The following is a 25,505-nucleotide window of genomic DNA, read 5'->3' as shown; positions in this document are numbered from 1 at the left end:
GACACAACTATAGTTATATGTAGGCTAATTGCATCATATGTGCATTGCTGTGGTCCACTATATTTCTTGCTACTCCCTCCATGCCACACATGTCAAATTACATAAATGGAGAGAGATGGCTATCCAGATACAACTCTGACAAACAGAAATCCAAGGAAAAGGAAAGATATGGAGAGGAAAGCAACGATCCAGTCGAGTTGATTCACGGAAAATCCCAGAGAAAAAGCTTTTGCTGTAACCGTTCTAAGAAACTCACCCACAGAACATGAAGATTGTGCTGGATGAGGGATCATGCGGCAGAGGAAGGGTCTGCTGGAGACACAGCTGCTCACAGCCACCATTGAAACCGTCAGAGCAGTCAATCCCTTTGGAGTAGTCATAGCAGCCGGTGCCATCCTTCATGGGCCTCAGCTCCTCTGGGCACTGCAGTGAGAGAAAACCTGGTAAGGTAGTTGGTGTGTTTTACCCTCAGAGGTCCCAGGACCAGGGCCTAGCATTTTCTCTGCAAGACACATGGAAGTAACCAGTATGAAGGAGATGGCTCCATGTTCCCTTGTAACTCTTCACCCTAGGGAGCTAAATTCCTGACTGGGGTAAGCAGGCTCAGCTCTACTGGAGTCACATCTCCTTACATCAATGGCACATTCTTCCTGTCATCAGTGTAAAAGGAGTCTGTATGCAACCTTGAATTCAAGTCTCCATGGGTTCATATACTTGAGGAGTCAGCAGAGCTTCATGGATGGAAACAAGCACTGCACTTGGACACCTGAGTTCTGCTCCTGGTCCTGCGGCTGAGTTACCTCTTGCAAATCATTTCACCTCTCTGGGCCTCAGGTGCACGAGAGAGCTAAAAGCAGGCACCCGCAATGTGATCTGACCAGCACAACTGGAAAAATCTTCACACACATTTCATTCATAGCCTGTTCTCATGAGATGCTGAGTTCCCCCATCTCACATTGCCATTCTGCATTGGGGGCATCTCCCCAGAAGGCCTCCTAGCACTCAGGAATGAGAATTTTGATACTAAAAAAGATGGGAACATGGTGTACCAAGGGAATCCCAATTAAGAGGCTTTGAGTGAATTGGATCATGGCTCTACTGAAATCAGGGGGAATTTAGGCCTTGTATTAGTCATTCATTTAAGCTCACACATGTGTGCTTATCATTACTCCTATTAATGATCCTCAGCCCTGCTTTTTAAAGGAAGCATTTCAATGCATCTTTGTAGCAAGCAAAGTTGTGCAGAGGTTCTTGCCACTGCAGCACAGCCCCTTCCAGGTTGTCAGGGAAGATGGAGGACTGTAGGAGAACAGATCCTCGACTGATGAGAACTGGAGTCACTCCAGCAAAGTCAACAGAGCTACGCTGATTTGCAACAAGCCAGGGACCTGGTTCTCCATTTTAATTTCAATTCTCCACTTGGCTTTTCCTGTCGCCAAAGATTAAAACAAGTGAGCACCAAATGCCATCAATTAGCTGTCACTCAGATGAAAGTGTTTTCCCATTCCACCTTTGTTACTTAATTATTTTCTTTCAGCCACACATGCCCCCCCCCACACCTTCCCAACACACGCACATACACACCCTCCAAACAAAAAAGGCAGGTCAGTCCTTGGGAAAAAAAAAAAAAAAAACACCTTGCCTAGGAACAGCTCACAATTAAAAATGCATTAAGGCGTTCTTGAAGATGAGTTAGACCCCAGCTTGTACAGGTAGCAATGAAGGCAGGTTATAAATGGCCTCTGTCAAGCAGAAGAAAGGTTATAAAACCGCTATACTTTGTGCTTAAAAAAGAAAATCAATTTTCCATGGGAGCAAAATGTCGTACATATTAATAAAAGTTCAGGAGATCACTGTTCCCGCTTTTGCTTGCCACCGGGGCTCCTCTCCGGATACAAGCTGCCAGGCTTGACTGATGGCTGGTCATCAGGCTCTTAGCTGTTCAACAGGTGAACTCTGACTGCAGAGACAAATACCAGAATAGTCCTGGAGCTGCTCAGCTATTTAATGAGATGCTCCTGCCCTCTGCCCTAGCCTTCCCCCCTCCCCCCCCCCCCCCAGTTGCTAGCTTCTCCAAATAAAATGTCATTCACTTGAGTGGTTACTTATAAATTCCTATGCAGGTGAGGAGGTGCAGCCTGCCTGCAGGGCAAATGCAGAGGTAGCAGATGGTAGAAGCCATGAACTTCCAAACAGTTCTCCACCCTCCCCTGTGGCCTTCCCTGCAGCTGAGCTGTTGAGAGAGAGATGGACACTTGGCTTCCTCTCTTCTGTCCCTGGAGAAGGGGCGGTGCAAAAAAAGTGCACCGAGAGACAGACCTCCCTATACATGGCAGCAAAGGCAGGGGAATGGCACTGGAATCTGAAACCTTCTCTGTCCACAAGGCAGGGAGGGTGAGGACAAGTCCAGTGGTGGGGAAGGAGCAAGGACTGGAAGCGTTGGCAACTGCAGGCCTCTGTAGGCACAAGGAAGCAGAGAAGGAGGAAGATGACGCAACGAGCTGTTTTGGTCCACACAGTGACAATAGATGCAAAGGGAGAACGCCTGCCTCATGCGAGTGCTACGCAGTCTGGAAAAATAGGCTCAGAATAATTGTGTGGTGTGGCTGTGAGAGAGCGAATGCATCCCCGCACCCCCTTTCTAGTTGCTCTGCACTACAGAGAGAGTAATAGGTCCTGTGCAAAGAGGTATAAAGACAAATACTGTACCTGGAAGGGACCAAAGGGTTAACTGAGTGCAGTGGCAGGCATGTTGAAGCTGCAGAAGCCCTGGGTTGATCCCTATATGCTAAGCTTCCTTCTTTAGCTCCTCTCTCCCTCCTGGGCAGGATGAATGCTGATGAGCAGGAACGGTTGAAACAGAGACTCCTAACTATAAGGTCTGAACTGTTCCAGCAGGGCTGTGAGCCATACCCTGCTGAAGTTAACAGGAGTCCTTCCACTGACCTCAAGGGGCCCTGGGTTACATCCTATCTGAACTCTTGCCTTAGGATCACACCTGTGGAGACTGCAGACTCGTTCATGAGCTGCTGCCTGCTGCCCTCACTCCTGAAGCAGCAGTGGTGACTCTGAGGAAGGCAGCGCAGTAAGGAGGTAGGAGCCCTCTCTCCTGCCTATGCAGAAAGACTCTGCCATCTTCCCTGAGGCTGAGTTAGCTAACAGGAGGTTGAAGTGTTGGAGGTTCACCCTGAGGCACCTTCCCACACACTCTCAGCTACTTTCTGGTTGGAGCCCGCTCCTCAGAACATTTCCCCAGCTTGATATTTTAATCACCAGGAAGCATGGTTTGTGTCTATTTGTAATTATGCCTTCTAATATGCATTAATTATGGAATGTAAATAGCTTGCTGTGAAATTTCTAAAATAAAGTCCCTCCCTCAGCCTTAGCCCTGGGCTCTGGGAAGCCAGCTCACAAACCAGCTGTTACAGTACAGCAGGAAGTTCTCTCAGCAAGGCACAATACACAGGCTTGGGGCTTTGCGCTACAAGCACTGGAGATCATCTTCTCTGGATACAGAATAGGTGAGGCAAGGACCAAGGGGAGATGGCTATCTTTGCCCAGGGGGGCAGAGAGGGAAGCAGCAATGAATGCAAGGCAAAGAAGTGGGAATCTTGGTTCCTCTATGTAGATCCGTAGTGATATGTTATTGCTAAAACTGCTGATTTAGGTACACACGCACACACACACACACACACCCTGTATATGGAAATGGGTCAAGGGATCACTTTGTAAAGGCAAGGAATCTCTTAGTCCCTTCTGTACTTTGTGGTGAGGGTAAACTCTGCCTGGGGTGGGGTACTCTCCCTCATGCTGTGATGAACTACCTGCAGGAACTGAGCCTAGCTCCTCTGGGTCTAAACACAGGAGATGCTGTTGACCAAACTAATGAGCCAAGTGTTCCAGGTAGCAGTGGGCTCCTTAACATCTCAAGCTTTTAAAGTGGGACCTAAACGTGTATGCTACTAATGGGGGATACACCCATCTACCTGGGGACAGGCAACCTTCATAGTCTCTGCCTTCATGTTGGTATCATGATGAATTAGACCAAATCCCAGCTGCCAAAAATCCCTTCACTTCAGTGGAGATGTGTCACTAGTTTAGACCCGCTGATGTGCCACTAGTTTATACCTGCTGACGTGCCAGCCCCTTGGCTCTTGCAAGAGAGGCCAGGGAGGGCAACCTACACTGGCCACAGGGAACGTGGATTACACCTGGCAGTCCCAGGCCTTGCAGAGTCCCAAGAGCCATAAAGCTACCACAAGCTCCATGATCCACTTTCACACCAGGCAAATTTAGCTCTGATGAGGGGACATAGTCTCCAAGAATTTTCTTGAGATTTTCTCTTGGTCTCTGTCCCAAGAGATGGGAGGAGCAGGGCTTCCAAAGGATACACAGAAAATAACCTATGTTCTCCCCCTGGGAGTGGGGTCCTTGGTGTAAGGCAATCTGCTATGAACTGGATGGCTGCCTAGGCAAGGGACTGCATTTATCTGAACTACTTTCACCCGTGTTAAACACCACCTCACTATTATACAAGGTCTAATCCGGAAAGGTACTGAGCATCCTCATCTTCTGTGGAAACATTATGGATGTTTCTCTGTAGTCAATGGGAATTACTCAGCGTCTCAAGGGATTTGGCCCCTGTAAATGTACTTGCATCTTCCTTGACAGATACACAGAACTTTGCTGGCTTGTCACTAAAGTCTGTGGCTGGTCAGATTTGCTGTTACCCTGTTCACGCTGCCTTCAGCCAGGGGCTACCTGGAAAGGGTGGCCATGGGTCATATGGTTATGAGCCCCCAGGTTGCACGTGCATGTTACAGACAGCTCTAGAAGGTAGGTCTCTGCTCCTGGGTGGGCTTATACACACACAGTGCTGGATGAGTATTTTCTGAGCTTTAATAAAGAACCATATCCGTTATTGCTGACATTGATTTGCCTGGCTTGGGCAACAGCGAGCCAATAATTACTGTGAGTTTTAATCAATCCCACATCAATTCAACCGCAGTTCAATCTGTGATCTGCCTTTGCAGTGACACGGGTGGGGGAGGGTTGCATATGAAAATGATTATAAAATCAATAGCCCACTCAGCCAATATTTCTATCTGGGCTATCACTGGTGACACAACCTTTACCAGACCATCCATAAAAGCCAAGCTGCACAGGGTAGGAGTAGGCAGGGTAAGGCACCGTAACCATGCCAGCCAGCTGACTTCATGCAGTAACTGTAATACTAAGAGCATCTACTCTATTTTCTCCATATAGGTTAACAGTTTCACCAAATTGCTAGGTAGGTTTCTGAAAAACAATGATCCAACCTCTGGGACTAAGTTAATCAGAACCGATAGGACCAAAAACCTCCGAAGTTCAAAGGAACACTTGAAACTTGTAGAGAATTGCTCATCCAAAGATCCAAGATAATTTTATGAACAGCTAAAAAAGGTAACCCTCTCCACCCAGATGGTGGGGCAAGGATTTGACCCATTTTACAGGGAAAGAAACAGCATGGAGAAGAGTTCTGTTCTGAAAAGTGATGGTCAAACTGGTAACCTTGGGGTCCACGTTTATTGTCTCACAAGTCTTCTCAATGTAGATACCGAGACATGTTTCTTTCCATTCCTTGATCCCCGGCTCTGCAAAATCTACTTGGGAACTCAGAGACGAGTTAGATTCCTGCTTCCCTGCTCATCACCTGCCACCAGAAATCTTCTGCAGGCTAAATCAGACCCACATCCACAACCATGCAACTCCACTGCCATCAATAGGTTTGCACAGGCGGAACTGATTACCACTGTAAACATTTCTGCTGATGATGCACAGAGTGGAACAGACTCCAGCTCATTCTGCCTTACCCGCGTTGGCAATGCAAGACTAACAGGAGTAAAAAAAGGGACTCTATTTTTGTCACTACAGTCAGCAGAAAGGGCTCTGAATATGCACGGAGAGCAGATATGCTGAATAAGAAAGTGCTATTTTTACCTACTGGTAGTTTTCGGAATGGAATTGCTGTTTTCAAATGACATTGCCCAAGGTCACATAGCGAAAGGATGGCAATGCTGGGAATTGAACCCAGGACTCCTGCCCTTGCATCACCTGCTTGGCCCTCTAGACCAGTGGTTTTCAACCTATGTCTGGGGGGTCCTCAAAAGATGACTATGATCAATCAAAAGTATATGAATACCCATGTTTGCAATTCAAAGGAGTACATGCCTCCATTAATTTTTTTTAAGGATCCACAAATGACAAAAGGTTGAAAACCACTTCTCTAGACCACATGAACCACTTGCACTGACATATCATATTGCTAGCTTTCAAGCAAACAACAGCAGCAAAAACGCCCATTCATCGAGCATTCGTGAGCTAAAACCACATCAAGAACAAGGTCTGACTGGGCCCTTATTCAAACTGTCCGGTTCCTGCTCCGTGGTCCTCGGCCTCACCAATAAGCCAGGAACAAAGTGACTCTGCCTAGACTCACCTCCATTAACTCCAGGACAAAGGAGGCACAAGGGGTCTCTTTTAAGGAGAGATTAAAGAAACAGCAACTAAAAACCACACTGGGTTGTTTCTCAGAGGAAGGAACGAGCTGACCAGTCCCTGTTTATTTCAGTGAGCTAAGGCACACTTTTCCGTCTGCACTTACAAAGCTCATTAGTGATGAGATAGGTGAGGGGGTCACTGGAAACATAAGAAATGCTTCATTACTGACACAAATCCCGCTGATGAGAGGAAACTAACTCTCTAGCTAAATTGCCTGACAGGGTTTTTCCTTTTTCTGTTATTAAGTTTAAAAAAGAATATTTAATAAACTGGTTCTGTAAAGAGTAAACTGCCCGATGTTATGGTTCTGCTGCATTTTCTGAACATTAGCAGCCTCTTTTGCTGGAGAGACTGAAGAGATGAAAGCACAGCTTCTCCTGCAAAGCACTGGTAGCTGGTGCTGAGGAAAGGTTGTGCCAGCCCTGGAGGCAGTCAGCAGCATGGATGTGAATCCAAGTCCTCAGTTACTTCTTAAAAACCACATGGGAGAAACCTCTGTCCTCTCTAAAGGCCTGCATTTCTGTCCAGAACACCTTAATACAATACTACAATGTGGAGAACTAGACAAATTCTTCTGACAGCTCCACATTAAGGAATATTTCCACAACGAAAATGAATCTAATTCCAACAACATTTCATCCTTTGACAACATTGAGGAAAAGATCAACCCCCCAAAAAGCAAAAAAAACCCAAAATCAGATTGGACAACTCACAGTGGATGAAATTCAAACCTTGACCCTTATATCGACTGCTTCAGGGAAAGAACGAACAATGGAATAATCAACAACACACAATGCCATATCAACCTCTCCCTCTCAGGGAAAAGGGCCACAGAAACCTCCAAGATCCAACCACCAAACAGTAATCAAACCAGCAGATAAAAGGAGGAGCTGTAGTTATCCTTAACTGGGAAGACTACATAAAAGAAGCCAACCGACAACTCTCTGACATCACCTACTACAAAAAATTAGAGGAAGATCCGACTCCCCTTTTCACCTTAAAACTACCGTGAAATCATTTCCATCTGAACCACAAGAAAAACTACAAAACTTGATCCCACCACTACCTACTCTGGGGACTTCTTACATGCTCCCTAAAATCCACAAACAAGGGAACCCAGGCAGACTTGTATCCAACCAAGGAACCCTGACTGAGGAAATACAGGTTTCAATGAATCCATCCCAAAAACTCTCATCACCCAAAAGGGCACATTTTGTCCAAGACGCAACAGAATTTCTATGAAAACTTAAAAACATGGACCTTCTTTCCAGCAACACCCTCCTAGCCACCATGGACATTACCAGTTTATATACCAATATCACACACCAGGATGGCATCCACATCTGCCTTACACGTCTACAAGAGCAAAATTACAACTCCGAGTAACGATCTGAAGATATTACTGAACTTATACACTTCATCCTCACACACATCAACTTCAATTTAAATAACCAACACTTCCTCCAGATGATGGGCGCAGCTATGGGCACAAAAATGCCTTCACAATATGCCAACCTTTTTAAGATCCACCTGGAAGAAGAATTCCTCAAGGACGGCACCATCAAACCCATGCTATACTTAAGATATATCAATGACATCATCATAATTTGGACTGAAAACCTGCAATCTCTGATTGATTTCCATCAGAAATTCAACAATCATCACCCCTCCATCAGACAACCTCTTGAATACTCCTGCAGCAACATTTCCTTTTAGACACTGTGATCACTATCCAGAATGGTAAAATACAAACTACCATATACAAGAAACCCACAGATCAACAAACATCTCTGTACAGAACCAGCAATCACCCTAAATACACCAAGAATGCTACTATATGCAGCCAAGCCCTACAATACCACTGAATTTGCACTAAGGACAATACCTCCAGGTGTCACCTCACAAATCTCAAAAGGGCTTTCACCCAACAAGGACACTCCTCCAAAGAGATAGATCACACCTGAATACCATGTGAGGAGTTGCTGGAGTACAAAAAGAAAATCCCCATGAATTACACACTGTTAGTTATGATGTACCACCGCTCCCTGGAACCTACACGGAAAATTCTCAAACAATTGCAACCCATACTAGAAGATGAGTGACTTCTTAAAGAGATTTTCCCAGAACCACCCAACCTTCCCTTTAAACAAGCACCAAACCTGGCCAAACTGATCACCAGAAGCAAACTTCCTGTGGCCCAAAACACACCAAATGGATCCAGACCATACCATAACAAGAAATGTAAAACCTGCCAACACATCTCCATCATTCCCACAGTAACTACACCCTGCAACAGAGCCATTAGCATTCCTGGATTTTACATCTGCACCTCCACAAATGTTTTATATCTCACCCCGTATGCAGTGCACTAAATGCCCTGATAGAAAATATGTAGGAGAAACCAAACAACAACTGTGTACCAGAATGAATGCACACCGAAAATCCATCAAAGACAAAAACGTACAACTACCAGTAGATGCCCACTTTTCACAAGATAATCTCTCCCTCTCCAATCTCTCCATTCTAATTCTCAAAGGGAATTTACAGAACACCTTTCACAGACGAGCTTACGAACTTCACTTCATCAACCTCCTGGATACAACAAATCATGGATTAAATATAGACACTGGATTTATGGCACATTATAACCTGCCTGACATCTGATATCCCAGGTAACCTCGCTACAATGTACCAGCTACATTTTATCACCAGGTCGCCATTTCCCTTCCCCCACCCTCCAACCTGTTTCTCACCCATTGTCTCTCACCCTCTGACCCTCACTGCCACTCATTTGCATTTTCACTGATCTGCATTCTTGCATACTGGCTTCCCACTTCTATCCTATCCAGGAAGAGCACAAAACCACCGCAGACCCCCTTTAAGTCACTGAGCAATTCTAGCTTGATCCAGTAAATCACTTAAGCATCCACTTAATTTGAGGCAAAGGAATATAGACCCACTGGCTTCAACACTTAAAAGTTAAGCACGTGCTTAAGCATTTTGCTGGAATATGGCCCTAGAGGACCTTAAATAAAAAGCCCAGAGAAGTCTGAGTTTATGGATGCAGCCTTGAAATGCATCACAGAGCAGGTACAAACTAGATAGTAACAGGGCAAATTTGCCTCATTCACCCATGGATGGCAATGGGAGAAACAGGGGAAGTCATCTATCTGTGAGGCAAACCTAGACTCTTTCTTACCCAAAGCTATAGAGGAGGGGAGAGTATAAGTGCCTTTTGTGCTGGTACTTTTTGTAATGTAGGTACTAGCCCATTGCAAGCTAGAATGGGGCCACCAACTTCCTATCATATAGGCCACCAAAGAGCAAGCACAAGATAACTACTTTTGATCACTGCCTCAGATTTGGTCTTTGGTGAAAGAGTTAACAACCCCTGAGCTAATTCCTAGGTATTATGCCCACAGGCATCTAGCCCACCACATGAACCCCTCCTTAGTTTGAAATGAAAGCAGAAGTGCTGGTGTCAGGCCAGGGAATATTATTTTACTAAAATTTGTGCAGTGGCAGTGAGTTTATCTGCTTGTTGGCTCTGAAACAGGATGCAAATGCATTAAATATGTTTGTGTGTCTAGATATATTTAGATAACACATGCATAGTATATTTTTGCTATTTTCCCAGAAGACACATGTTGGAGAGCATTTTTAATAAGGAGCTTTGGAACCTGATAAAGAAAGATCTGTCACTGGTTTTAGTCAAATTAGTTAGAGGGTGGTCAACGGTTTCTCAGTGCCCTATCTGAAGTGAACTGCTGGTCTCTGTCCATTTATTAACATAGTAAAGGCAAACATTTTTAGCAGGGATACCACAAATTAGCCCTGCACCCTCTCTGAGTGCTTCTCCAATTCCTTTCCCCTGCTGGATCTGCTGCTCTGAATTTTTCTCCCTGCAAGCTCCTCTGCTTTGCTTGAACAGCCTGATCTGTTGCTTTGCTTCCTGCCTTGTGCTCCCTGTCTGATCTACTGCTCTGCTTTCTGCCCCATCTGCCCCTGTGCTTCCTGTCCCCTCCCTGATCTACTGTGTGCCACACACAGAGGCTGCCCATGCCACTTGTGGCACATGTGCTGCAGATTGGCTACCCTGTTCTAATGGAGAAGAGTCCACCTGGCATCAAAACACCACCAAAGCTAGCACTGCTTAGCCCAATTCTTGATGGCCTCTGAAAAGCCAACAGGGGAAACTGAACTAACTTCTTATGAAAAATGGTGGTCCTATAGGGCACAGAACCGCCATGCTGCTGACAAAGCTATGTTGTAGACGGGCAGAAGTCAGTCTTGAAGGAAAGCCCCTTTTGGCAGCATTAAATTCACTAAATGAACCCAGTAAGAAGAACGTGCAACATTGATTTGGGACTGTAGGTGCCCAACATGAGAAACCACAAATAGGCCTGTAGCTGTGGCATTAGGTGCCCTGGGTGAGGTTTTTTAACATGGAAAAACATCATCGCACAATAGGAACACCTTGCAAGGAGCACTGTTTTGATCCCGTCTGGCTAAGTCCTTATACTACAGTCATCTCTGTAGTATCTGAACAACTTCCACTGTGAATAATATTTGTCATGTGTGGATGTCCTCTTATCTTCTCCCCACAGGGACAGACCTGCCAGGCGGTTTGCTTTTCTGCTGCTGTTTTTTAATCTATGTACTGCTCTACGTGCACATCAGAAGGCTCCATACCTGGAACAGAAGGCAGATTGGCCTATGATAGTCTGCAGGTCTTCAGGGAGTGCATTGCACCATCTCAAGCAAGCTCCTGAGAAGTTCCTGCCTCTGGAAGAAATCAGCTTTCCCATTAAGAGTCCCACTGGACCGAGAGAACAGGGTTGCTGGCCACCATCACCCTCCGTGATGCACAAAGAGCATTGGCTGTTCATTGGAAGAAATGCCAAAGCCAGAGGAGTTGTCCTCCAGAACGTGGTTGGAATTGGTGCTGTGAGGCTGAATTTTAGCATTCCAAAACTCCTGCCTCCTTCTCACGCAGCCCAGTTCTGTTGAGCACACCTTGCAAACTGCACCTCTGCTGTCGCTATCCCGGGGCAGCAGAATTCCATGCACTGGCGAGCTGCAACGTGAGGAGGTGAGATGTTGAGATATTTTAGAGCCAAATGTTGAACAGCCTCCCCATTTGCATGAGCTATGAAATACAGGCCCGGTGTTGCAGAGATGCAATGCACAACACTTAGGCATCAAGCTGTCTGACAGCACCTGCAGATTAGGAAGCCGGACGTCCCGTACCTTCATTTGTGTCTACAGTCGACTGCAGATATGACATTAGAAGCCAAGACAAGGCCCCTGTAAAATTGCAGGCCTATAAGTCATGTAGGCAGTATACAAGGGTAAAGATTACTTTATTAAAAAGAAAAATCCCCCTAATGCGAGAGAAGGGACAGTGTCCAAGGTAAAACGCTCCAGAATTAATCAGACCTCATTTTATATTTAAGATGCTACTAACACTGAAATGTATCTTTCATCTGTCCAGAAATGCTTTGAATTCTAGTTCGTTAGCAGAGTGGCCATCAGAAAAAGCACAGTTTTACAAGTCCTCATTAAGGTTTGTTTTTTTCAAGTGCCTCTAAGGCAGGACTTACTCTGCCAGAAAGGTTTGCAGTGCCTTATGGGCTTCTGTCCTGAGAGAAACACGTCTGTCACCACAGACCCCGGTTATTTACCCCTGTACACTCACTGCTTGCTGCCTTTGCCAGTTTGCAGAGCAGCTGTCCTCCATGTTGCTCCCCCATCCCAAGCCCATCCACAGCCTATTGCAGGTTGTGAGCCAGCAAAGCAGTTCCCTTGCAAATGAGAAAGCCAGGATGGCCTTGGATCATTGTGCAGGTGCTCCAGCTATCACTCAGAAGCAAACACAGGGGATATGGGGCAGAGACCCGAGGTATCATGGGGCATGGGTTATATATTTCAAATAGGATATTTGGGGGACTGGCAGCTTGCTCAGAAAAGGCCATATGCAACCTCTTTGTTTCTCAGCTCTGTACTAACACCTCATACTCTCAAGGGGAGAGGTCATGCCAGTATTTTCCATCCTAATTGCATCTCTAGTCCTTCTCTCTCCAAAAGCCCTTTCTCCCCAAGGATCTCCAGCTAAAAAATGACAGGCCACTTGCTCTCTAGTCTCATCACTTCTGTGACCCAGTCATTCAGACCTCCTCTGCCTCTGGGCTTCTCATCAAGAAAGGAAGCTACTCAACACCAAAAAAAAAAAATCATTTGCATCTCCCACCTCTGTGAGTGGCACCCCCACTCCATCCCATCCCATCCTTTCTCCCTCTTCACAGTAATGATGTCTGCTAAACTCCACAGCTGGCTGTTGCTGTGTTGTTAGCAGCTTTTACACACTAATATTCAGGACCCCCTGGAGGGTAAACTCGTTCCAGAGGGAAAGATGTTGCAACTGTTTTCTCAAATAACAGCCATTGTCTTTTCTTACTTCTTTCCTTCCCCCACCCTCTTTCCTTTTTAAAATCATCAGTCATTATTTTAGCTTTAGATAATCAAATCCATCTGGTTTTTAGGCTTCTAAACATGAATCACAATATCTCATGTTTTCCGGCATACTCCCCCATGATGACAATCACAGGGAGATCAGTAAAGGATTTGGAAATGAAACAGAACAATGGATTCCCCACTTGCAGGACGGGTCTGCTATAAATGTAGGCATGATCTTGGGAAGTCAAATCTTTTGTCCCGGCACCTCAGTTTTCCCAAATTCAGAATGAGGATACAAGGGCTTGCCTAGCTCCAACATCTGTGTGAGGCTAAACGAATCCATGCAAATACCCTGAGTGGAAGAAATTAGGCCAATCTGAAATCCATGGTCAGCTTTCCTCCCAAGGATCAGAACACAGTCCATTTAGATGTTACAAAGGCAGCTGTAATACACCACGGTGCGTTTCCATGCCACAGAGACCAAATTGGTGGACAGACTTAAAATCCCCATGAGGATGCAGAATCCGTCCAGTGAGGCACCCTGATTTCACGTGCTTGAACCCTGCACAAGGATGCATGGTGACTTCTGCTGAATCACGCTGACCAGCAGGTCCAAATAACTGCAATCAAAATGTGTGTATGGCTGCAGCCTCCTTTGGGAGCAAAAGGAAAGATGGTCCGAGCCAGACAGGCCCTGCAGGGGCTCCCCTTGGGAGAGCTGGGCTTGAGAGAAAATATTTGTTGTTACCATTTAAATTGTCAGTGAAGGCTGAGCCCGGGAGGGAGGTTTGCTGGGGCTGGTACAGCTTCTATTAACTCTCTAGACCAGGAGGGAACACAACCCCCACCCCCACATTTTCCTATATTACTAAGTATTTATTTTTACTTACGCTTAAATATAGTTAAGTTCTTTCCTGAACCAGCACTGGGGCCCACATCCTGCAATCCCACTGCACAGCTCTAAAATGTCACAGAAGCCAAGGTTAAACTCCCCACCTTTATCACATCCCCACTGCATCACGAACCATGCAAGACTTGCTCTGGGCTTGATGGAATATGCCAGCCTCTGCCTTCTTCATCTGCCACTCACCCCCGTGATGACAGTCACTCTACTCATCCATCCAAAGAGCTTGTTTCCCCTCTCCTCTTTGCACATGTAATCTCTCGTTAATGCCTGCTGCTTTGCATTTCTTGACTATTCTGAAAAGTTTCCAGATACTTTTGGTAACTCTCCACTGGTTACTGCTAACCCTACTTAGATACTTTTCTCATCAGTTCTAATATCAGGGGCCACTCAGAGTAATACCAGGAATCAAAGTTTACAGACCTTTTGGGGCAGAGACGATGTTTTTGTCCTGTGTCTGGACAGTGCCTCACATGGTGGGACTCTAATCCAAGCCTGGGGCTCTTAGGGCATTTTTACACGTACTCCGGGAGGTGTGTGTGTGTGCTAGTGAGTGGGGAGAAGGAGGACTTTAATTAGCACACCTCTGAGAGCTGCGCTAATTAATTAAAAGCACCCAGAGCGTCACGTGTATCAGTGTCCCCACGCTGAAAAATAGTGGTGGGGCGCTTTGAACTAGAGCTTATTGAATGAGCCTTAGTTTAAAACACCTGACTGCCATTTTTCAGCGTGGGGACCGTGATGCATGTGATGCTGGAGGCTGCTAGAGTGCATTAGTTTCCAGGCTTCAGTAGACACGATTAATCGTGTACATATATAGGAGCCCTTCGATGCTACCACAATACCACTAAATAGTATTCTTCTACTTAAGGTCATCAGCTAAGAACTACAGGGACTGGGAAGAGTCTCACACATATATCTCTATAAAAATGGATGGGTGTTTTAGTACTAGAGCTGGTGAACCAAAAAAAATAATCTTGACAAACAGCTTTCAGAAAATGCAGATTTGATTACATTGAACGTATCACTAGGACACATTGATCGGATGTAATGTTTCACAGGGAAATCAATAAAATGTTTTGTTTGCATAAAATCCAACCATTTTGTTTCCACTACATTTTTTTTTCCATTGTCATGTCGTATCACGTCGTGCCGTGTCATGTCAAGTTGTGTCGTAATAACAGAGTGCAGTATAATGAAGTCTAAATGATATCATGGGGATGACATTTTTTTATTTCATTGAAATTAAATGTTTAGTCCTTCACTGAGATGAAGGATTTAGAAAAAGGAGCTCTGATAGTTCCAAAATAAAATATTTCGGAATTGTCATTCTGTAGTAAATATTGAAATGTCATCATTTCATGCTGATTTGCAGTGAAAGGAAATTCTGAAATGTTGGACTTCCTGCACAATAAAAATTCTGTGTTTTCAGCTAGCACCTTTCTAACTATACGCCCCATCTGCTTCCATCTGAAACACCGGCTTCTGGCTTGTGTTGGAGGTCAGAGACCAGATGGATGGGCCAGTGGTCTGGCCCTTATTGAAAACTCTGTATCTATATGCAATGGTTACAGTCTTAAATTGAGTCATTTTTCTGCATTGCTTTACAGCAGGTCAGGAATACACCATCATCATGATGTGGAAAAGAAATGAAAGGGAAGGATTAGCTCAAGACAGGCTGAGCTAAGGCTTAAGCGCCTATTTGGAAACGGTGGCTAATTTTTCTTCCCCCTATGTCTAGAATGGCAAGACTGAACTAGTTTTATAGCATAGAGTTTCACAGCACGGAGGCACACAGCTCCTTTTCCCACTTAATAGCAAGCCAAACAAACCCATTCCTGTTGATAATCACATGATGTCCCCATGGTAATTACAGAGATTGCTTACAGGAATAATTAATTGATATCTGCAGCTCTCTCTAATATGATGTAACAGCTGGAAACAAAGAGGACAAGCCAACACCATATAACCAGGCATTTCTCTGTGTCTTGCTAATAAATGGTCTGTGGACCCCAGCTTGGGAACTGCTGGGTTAAGCTATTTACAACAATGTTCTGCATTGTTACATGGTTGCTCTTAAGGCAGCTACAAATTAGCTAAATACCTGGGCCTAATGCTGCCCTCCTGAGTATCAAAACTTTTCTTTAAAAGGGGAAAAAGGATTAACTGCCCCTGAGTCACTAAGGCCAGAATCACATGAATAGGACGATTTGGGGAGGGCGGCAAGAAAACACACCAGGGGAGAAAAAAGCACAAAAAACCTATGACTACACGAAGCCAAGGTTTGGAATAGACTGCTGCTGGAGGTGGTTCAAGCACATATTTTGAATGCCTTCAAGACACATTTGGATGTTTATCTTGCTGGGATCCTATGACCCCTGCTGACTTCTTGCCCCTGGGGCAGGGGGCTGGACTCGATGATCCTCTGGGGTCCCTTCCAGCCCTAGTGTCTATGAATCTATGAAGCATCTCTTAAAATCAGGTGAATCTGCCCTAACCCAGGACATTTAACCCCAATTACCATCCCAGTTTGTATGCAGTTGCCCATGGTTAGTTAGCTCTGGATTTAAGTCCAAAGGCAACTCTGTCCCTGCAGCCTTGGCCTGAAGCACATAATATATTTTCTCTTTTTTTTTCTACCTTCTGCAGATCACTCTCCTCTGAGGCATCTGCAGCTCAGGTGGCTATCTTTCAGTCTCTTTACCCCAAAATTGAGTTCTCTAAACACCTGAGCACATTTATCATTCTTCAAGTGCCAAAGCAATGTCTCGGCATCTTTCAGGTTGTAAGATGCGCCTAGCACAATGTTCCAAGCATGGTTTCAGCAGAACCATGCATTACGTACCTCCATACCTTCCTGTTCTGTGGCAAGACGGCTCTGGGTATGGCATCTCAAAGGTGCACTCACACTAGAACCAGCAAACAAGAGAGACTATTTCCTTGGTACTCCATGAGCAGCGTAGACAGTCCCAAATTGCACTGACCTATTAGGCTGCCAAAGTCCAGCACTAGCTGCATGAAATGGTATGGCTCATACTCAACTCTGTGACCTACTTCCAAGTTGCAAGATATCAGTTGGCTGAAAGGTTAAACTCCCTACTCAACCCGTGTCCCAAGAGATGATTTATCATCTGCATTATAACAGTTCTGAGACAGCAGATCAAAACCAGGGTCCCATACACATGCAAACAGATGCACACATATACTTGCATATACTGTTGAGCTATAAAGAGAGATGATATTTGTATTGCAGTCATACATATAGATATATATATACATACATGTATGCATCTGAGAAGCTTTCCGGCCCCAAGCAACCTTCCTCAGGTCTGAGCACTTAATGACCAAGAGAAATTCCAACTATAAAGTTTGTCCAATAAAAGACATCTCAAAAACCTTCTTGCCTCATACATTTTATGGACTTTCACTCCAACCCTACTCCATGTTTGTGTATATGCATGTGTTGTGCATATACATGTCTATACCTCACACATGGACAAGCATACACTCTGTTCCTTTTTTACTCTTTTCCATGGCAATGACCCATATGTATAGATGTTTCAACATGTTAGCTTCCTCTTGTAACTGAAAACTATGGGGATCAATACAAACACTTGGGATATATTCTCTGAGGAACATCACCTAAGCTAAACATGAAGTACTGGTTCCCCAGGAAGTCTTACACACCTGCAATTCATGAGTGGATGAAACTGCCTTTCTTCTCACAAGCTGAAGAGAACCCCTACCAGGCAAGAATAACTAGACTTTTTAATCTGCAGAGTGGCCCATTGTACACTGGGAGTGAAACAAGATCAAGAAATGGGTGGGAAAGCTGTGATTCTGTATGAATGCTTGGTGGGTTACTGGTATGTCCTTGATTCTTCCCATAAAGTGCAATTCACATTTTTATCCTAAATCATGACTTGCACATCTGTCCACCTTATGAATCAAATATGCCATGGATAGTCTGGTGTGTTTCTTTAGTGTGTCTTTTATCCCAAATGGAAAACTGTACATTTACCTACCCAAATATGTGTGCATGCATGATCATTTGTCCTTTCTTCTCCAATGCAATGTTTTGCATTCTGTGCAAATCAAAGATATATAGAACTCAAAGGGACCAGGATCTACTAAATACTGAGTGACCATCAAAGACCTGGTTAGCAACAATCAAATAGGAATGATATGGTACAAGAAGGAAATGGAAGGCAGGATAGATATGCACCTTTATAGACAAACTAAATACAATACATATGTAGAGAGAGATCATAAGCTTTCATGAATCCAAGTTCACTTCATCAGATGCTGTGAAAGGACAATATAGAGAAGAGTATAAAGCAGAGTGAGTGACTGGAATGTATTAGAAAAGCAATAGATGGGAAGAAAGGAAAAGCAATACTGCGAAAGAGAAGCTCATCACCAAGGATATCTGAAATAAAGGGTTTCAAGGGGCAACCTCAATTATTAGCTTGGGTAATCTAGAAATAGGATCTTGAAATTAATCAAACATTAAAAGCCTCCGATAAGAAAATGATTATACCCTGACCTGATGCCATCTACTGGATAGCAATGGAAGTAGCAAAATAAGCATGACAATTGAAAGCTGAGAGCAATTTGGAACATGTCCAATGAAAATGAGAAGGCAACCACCAACCCTGGTCAATATTAATTGCTTACACGACTGCATGAATAAATTATGTTCAATACATGCCTAGAACCTTAGCTGAATCTATATTTGATTGATGAACCTTTGATTATATACTTACGTGGTTCTTAGAAGATTATTAAGTTGTTGATTGGGTAAGAATTAGTGCACTGATTTAAAAAAAAACACAGTCCAAGGTAAAGGTTGCCCTGATAAGCACCTGGAGTTAACATTAGTAAGAGAACTCCCCTTGGATTCAATTTAAAAAAATGTACCTCCTTAACTCCATGCCAATTCTGCTGACAGTACTTAACAAATTGTCAAGCTTAGTATGCTACATTTCAGCCTGAAAATCTGATTGGCACCCGGGCAAATCCATAAAAATAAACCTAAATTTCACTTATTTTTGTAAAAAGATGTCTTAATCTCCCTCCATCTTAAGAACCACATGGAGAAGGCAGAGAGAGGAAGCAGCACTATTCCCATTCCACCTATGGGGACTGAAGGCTGGGTCATAAGGAACCTGAATTCCTCATGATACGCCCATCCCTTCCCTTCCATGGCTTCACCCCGAGAGGTGTGGGTGACTGGTACAGGATGTATAGGTTTGAGTCTGGCAGGAAGGGATTATTCCTGGGATGCTGTTCAACCTTACCTCCTCTACTGCCTCAGGAAGAGGGGAAGCTAAGTGGAACAGAAACCAGAGAAGTGATTATTAGAGGCATCTCCCTTCTCTCAGCTCTGGATCCTCCCACAGCCTGGTCATCATCACCCCCGGCCCTTCCTTCTCTCAGAGATGATGCTCTGTGGACGCTATCAGCAGATCCCATTTTGGTGCACCATTCCCAGAGGCTGGCTTAGTAAAATGACTGTCAAGTGTTCTTGGGATGAGCCCTTCTTCAGCAGGGAATCAGAAGCTCTGCTACTCTATGGGGGCTGCTGCTGCCTTAATTACAGCGTCAGCATGAAGACAGCCAGGCCCCCCGATGTGGACACAACTGTGCTAGCAGGAGAAGTTTTTCAGCTGCCTGAATAACATCCTGTCCTCCAAAGAGCAGCAGCTCAGCTGGGCAATGGTGGCTTCTGCCAGCAGAGCTGTGGCCACAGCAGGGTTTTTGCCAGCAGAACTACTCCAGCCCTGGTGTGCGAGCTCCACCAAAAGCATCTGCAGTGCACACAAAGCCTTGCACTTCTTCTTCTTGAAGAATCCTCCCCGGAGACATGCACAAACCCCGATGACACGTTATTCCTGATCACAGCGTCAACCATGAGCGAATGTTCACTTTAGCGGCCACTGACTGACATTGTCCCTCAGTGTGTCTGACTATGGAGCTTAGCTTTCCAGATCATTCATCATCTGATATCAATTTGCCTGCTCATTGAGCCAGCTTTGATTTTCCTCCAAAATCCCAAATCAATCTCCCATTGATATTTAAACAGAGAAGAAAGACGACAATTTCCAAAAGGTTGAGGGAGCAGCAGTTTGAGTAACAGCTCTCCCAGAGGAAGGGCTATAATAACTCTCCTGCAGTCATCCCAGGCCATGATCAGTCCTTCATTCCCCATGCAACCAGCACAGTGGTGTTCATGCCAGGCTACAGCTGAGGCCTGTGAATGGAGCAATATGGGGCTGTCCACAACGTCAGCCCTTCTCCTAGTATAGCCACCATCACTCATTAGGGAGCTCTCTGGGCACACTGGGACTGGAGTTGCTTCATAGCCCAGCAGGGATTCCTCCCCTTTCAAACACCGCAGGACAGCCTGGGATTTTCTATTTATGCTGCTGAGAGAGAAGAGAAAGAAAAGATGAGAAGCAAGGGATGAAAAAGAGAGAGAATAAAGGAGAGGATGAGAGGGAGAGATGAAAGCTTTGTGAGCTCACACCGTCTGTTACAGCTATCCCTGCTCCTTCTCAGACTGGCAAGGAAGGGGACTGGAGGGGGCTCTTCTGCCTGTCCAAGAGTGGCCTGGATCCTGGCAATTCATGGAGCCAACTCATCTCCTTTCTCTGCTGCAAGGATGTAGACTAGAAATCAGTAGTGGTCACATGCCTGCATAAGTGTGTGCATGTGTACACACATGAGTGTTTTTATGTGCATGTGTGAAGGTGTGCAGGGGTGTCTGTGCCTTGAGAAAGCCTGAACAAGCAAGTGCCCAGTGCCTCTTGGCAGCCAGGGATTTCCACCCATGTGGAGGCTGCTCTATTTCTCCCCCACAGCCATTAGGGAACAGAAGGCACACCAAGGTGATTTCTTATTCCTTCTCCCTCCGCTCCCTCCCCCAATTCCCTGTTCCTTTCCTGTTTTGTTCTCTTCAAATACAGCCTAATTTAGTCATTATCGAGTAGGGAGGGAGGCCTCGTTTTCCCAGAGTGACACAGATTTCAATTTCCGCCGCTCCATGTGCCGGCGTGGGGAGCGCCAGGCCTGTAATTTATTGACAATTTCTATCTTAATACATCTTGACTTTTAAGAAGAGGCGTCTCAGTGTCTCTTCCTGGCAGCCTGCAGCAACCACGACTCCAATGGGCTCTGACAATATCTGGGAGGCATATTCATTGTCAGGGCAAAATGGCAAATGGAACAAAACAACAACAGGAAAACCCCACAGAAAAAAAGAGTGAGAGAAGTTGAAAGGAAGAAAAGGGGAAAGGAGGAGTGGGAGGAAACCATCGTGTAAGGATACATTTTGCAAAGTACGGCCTGCAACACATCAGCGCCATCCGGCTGCAATACTAAATGTCCTTACCAAGCACTTGGAAATGGGGGATAATGAAAAAGCCACCCCAGAGACAGCATCACTCCAGTCTGACCTTTCCAGGATACTGTACATAAACATCTTCAATAAGTAAAGAGACACTTAACTTCTGCCTCTACAGAGACAAGGAGGGGGAACAGGAAATACTTCCACGCTGAATAGAGTGGCTTTAGGATTGGGGGAGTATGAGGATGTTAAGGGGGCTGGAAGAAGAGAGAGCGTGCATGTGTGTGCGCATGTGGGTGTGTGTGTATTGGGTTTGTGCACATACATGTGTATGCATGCCAGAAAGTGAGCAAGTATCTGGTTGTGTAGGAAGTATGTGAGCACAAGAGAAACAGCACAAGTTTGTGTGAGCATGTTTATGACTGGATGCAAGAAGGTATGTACAGGAAAAGAAAACACAACCCCTAACAAGTGTGATTGTAGGTGAACATGCAGGAAGGTCACAAGTACAGTTGTGGCAGCCTGTAGGTATGTGTGCAAGGGATACATAACAATGAGAAAGGGAAAAAGCACAAGCGTGCATACCTGCATGTATGTACAGGGCAGAGATATCATGGTTGGCAGTCTCATTGTCTGTATAATGGGCTGGGATGGGTCCCCTGTGACAGACACTCCATACTACTGCTTAAAGCATGTAGTTATGCCACCAGACTAGAGCCCCGTGTTAATTTGTTTGTTGTTTTCAGGATTGTTTTACAGAAAGAGGAAAACTAATTGTGAAAATCAAGAACTGACTCGGCTTCACAAAGCTTTGCGCAAAGAACATTTTTCCTGACATATGCACACCTCCAGAGTTTATGTAAAAACCAAACCTACAGCAACCAACACCCTCTTGTAGAAAGCTGTTTTGTAGGAAGCTGTTTGTGTTCCCATCAGATGCAGATCAGCTGAAAGGCCACAGGTGTGCTGTGCTGAGCACACCATGAAAGGAGCAGCAATGCTTCTTTACACAATGAGAACTGGAGCTGGCAATAGAGCTACTGCATGAGACGCAGGGCTGCACACCGTGGCCTGAGCAAAGTTGAGTCGTGAGGTTAGGAAGGTTTCCTAGGAAGTGGGTGCAAAGGAAAGGGAGTGAAGAGCTTGCTTGGAAAGCTCTCTGCATGTGTATGGTGAGCAGGGAAGCAGCAGAAAGCAAGAGTGGCAACCATGGTCCAGGGCAGAAGTTAAGAAACAGGACTTATTTTTGGCACAGTACTTGCTCAAGAGGCAGACTGGGTATCTGAGCAAGGCCACAGCCTGTTGCTATTAGTTTCTATGTTCAGGTAAACAGGCCTTTGTGAACATCCAGGGTCAATAACCAAATCCCATCAAAAAAATACCTGACTCCAATCACCCATTTCCCTTCCTAATGACAACAGCTAGGTAAGACAACATAAAGTGGCTTACTGTTCAGGCTGAAAGGGTCACAAGGGCTTTAACTCGTTCATCTGTCCAAATTTTCAGACAGCAATCTCATGTGTTATCCAGTGTAACCAGCAGGAATGGGGGGCATTTGCCTCCTCACCATGACCCCCTCCTTGCAACTGAAATGATTCTACCAGACATGTATGGAGATCCTACAGGACACCCAAGCATGTGGGCCAGAAAAGTTCACTCTCGCCTAGTATAGCAAGCAGTAGAGAAGAGGAGGGCTAAAGGGACAGACCAGCGATCCTCTACTTGACAGCGTGGATTGCCTTGAGATCCTTTCAAGGGTGCCGTGGGGTCCCTCACACTCAGCACTGTTAGGTGTGCAGACATGATCCACAAGATAAATTCAGAGATTTCAAATAGGAATCCATAGTATTAAAAACACTCTGAGCTGTTGTGGTCTCTAAGTTCTTTGCAAGAGAACAATTGCTCAATTATTTTTTGTAGTAAAAAATACAAGCAAAAATGCACCGCTACCATTTTCCAAAGGGGTGCTTTGAGTCTAAAAATGATAAAAATCATGGGGATAGACAGATCCCCAGTAATACCTCCCAAAAGGCAAGAACGATTCCTTAGCTTGTATTGACAAAAAGCAAAAAATGCCTCCTTCTGCACATCTCCCTACAACACACACTTTCTCCAGAGCAGTAGCTCTGTGTACATACCACACAGCCCGTGGAGTCCACCTTGCGGTCTGAAACACACTTGAAATTGCGGGTACAGCCGCCATTGTTGCGTGCGCAGTCTCGGACTGGCCCAAAGGAGGAGAGCAGGTCATTGATGGTTTCGAAGTAGGTGGACAACATTGCTTCTTCCCTTGGAGAGAGAAAGACACTGTTAGAACTGGGAAATGAACCAGACTGTAGGCAGCTTGCCTGCAGGGTTGTCCAAGGGAAAAAAAAGAGTCGACTTGCTCAGAATATTTGTACAAAATTTCAGCAACTTGTGCTGTTTCTACAAAGCTGTAATGCTTCATAGCGTTCTCTTGGTTTCCAGGAAGGCTTTGTCAGAAAATTCTTTCTGGTCCCAGGCTCTAAGAAATGCCCCCCTTGTCCTACAACTTGGCACTAGCTGAGGCACGGAGGATCCCATCTGAAGCCCCTGTTTTACTTGATTCCAGGGCATTTGGGATGATGAATTTTGTCTTTAACCAGGCAGAGCAGGACTTGTACCTAGAGTTGCGGACACACGAACAAGGCACTGGAAGGGTAAGTGGAGTATGCATGAACTACTCTGTGGTAACTGCTTGCAAGTACACTCATACCCTGCGGTAAAAAAGGGAGCAAGTTCCTGGAAGGTAAGCTGTCTCTTTTACCGGGGGGGGTTAAAGCATGCACACAAGTAGTTGCTACAGAGAAGCAAACACACTGCAAGTTCACACCTTCACTTACCTTGCAGTAACTTGTTGGTCGCCTATAACCTGCGTTTTCCACATGCTGGACCAACACATGCGCACACGCATCTATGCATGCACACACATATGCACAGACCCATACACACACAAACATTTCAGCATAAGAGAGTGAGAGACATCCTTAGATTCATACATCAGCTGCCCTCTAATCCTTCAAATACTGCTGTTTTCCAGGCAGCCAATAAAAGCACATTTAGAGGAATAAAGCAAGAGAGATGATGAGTGGATTACTCAGTAGGCATGGGCAGCAGGCAGTGGCAGTCAGGTTTCTCAGTACTAGCTGCAATCCCACTGCCCTCTGTGCAAGTTATTCCACTGCTTTGTGGTGAACTTTACTCCTGCAAAACGGCTCCCAGGACAGAGGCCCAGGATACAATCTAGACGCCAGGTCTGTCTTTAGGACTGAGGGGCTTTTGAAAGTTCCTAGATGCTTAAACCAAGGAAGATCACACTCCCACTGGCTTTCAGCGACCAAAGCACTTCGAAGAAACCCACCCTAGCCACTTAGAACCACATAAGGCCATACGGATTGCCATTCCCTGGGTCAGACCATAGGTCCGTCTTGCCCAGCATCCTTTGTCACACAGCGCCAGAAAGTGGATGCTGAAAGGGAGAGCGAACTGGGTACGACCAGGGCTTTTTTTCACTGCTCCTTTTACTTGCAGCCTCCAGTATTTAAGGTATAGGAAGTTCTAATTCAGAGGCTGTATCACTAACTTCTGTGCTAAATAGCTCGTGATGCTCTTTTTCTGCAACAATTTGTTGAATCCGGCTAAACTGTCAGCTCCCACAACATCTAGGGGCAATGAGATCTATGCTGTAATTACATGCTGTGTGAAAAGGAACTTCCTTTGTTAGTTTTAAACTGACTTCCTACTAGGATCATTTTGTGAACCCTAGTTCTTGAGTGGTGAGAGAGAGTAAATAATAAATCCATCTCTTTGTCAGTTAGTATTTTGTAAACCCTTATCATGTCCCCCTCAAGCATCTTTTCTAAACGGAATAGGCCTAGCCTCTTTAGTCTCTCCTCCCATGGAAGCCCTTGCATACCACTAATAATCATTGCTGCCCTTCTCTTGGCCATTTCTAGTTCTTCTGTATCTTTTTTTTAATTTTATTTATTTATTTTTTAAGTGTGGGGACCAGAACAGGGCACAGTATTCAAGGTGTGGACACACCATGGATTTATAAAGGGGCATGATGATACTTTCAGTTTTGTTAACAATTCCCTTCTTAATACCAACATTTTTTTTTTTGCCTTTTTTATAGCTGCTGAACTGACCTGATGTTTTTTTACAAACTGTCCGCAATCACTCAGATCACCTTTCTGTGTGGTAACAGCCAATGTAGAGCCCATCATAGTGTAGGTA

The 25,505-nt window shown here is 45.1% G+C and overlaps 1 protein-coding gene and 1 pseudogene across 2 annotated transcripts in view; one reads left to right on the top strand and one right to left on the bottom strand.

The window, feature by feature from the left end:
• ASTN2 (astrotactin 2) overlaps positions 1 to 25,505 on the bottom strand; it is a 598,062-nt gene that overhangs the window by 247,013 nt on the left and 325,544 nt on the right. For both annotated transcript variants that reach the window (XM_090021411.1, XM_090021412.1), the window contains 2 exons: positions 23,387 to 23,537; positions 257 to 423 (listed from right to left, as the gene is read on the bottom strand). In XM_090021411.1, the coding sequence (XP_089877537.1) occupies positions 257 to 423; positions 23,387 to 23,537 (318 nt within the window). The remainder of the gene's footprint in view (positions 1 to 256; positions 424 to 23,386; positions 23,538 to 25,505) is intronic.
• Positions 7,831 to 9,204, top strand: LOC149855459 (uncharacterized; annotated as a pseudogene).

The sequence above is a fragment of the Crocodylus siamensis genome, chromosome 11, assembly GCF_052110815.1.
Source record: "Crocodylus siamensis isolate JL-2025a chromosome 11, ASM5211081v1, whole genome shotgun sequence".
In the NCBI taxonomy this organism is placed as follows: domain Eukaryota; kingdom Metazoa; phylum Chordata; order Crocodylia; family Crocodylidae; genus Crocodylus; species Crocodylus siamensis.
This window is presented reverse-complemented; position numbering and strand designations above follow the sequence as displayed.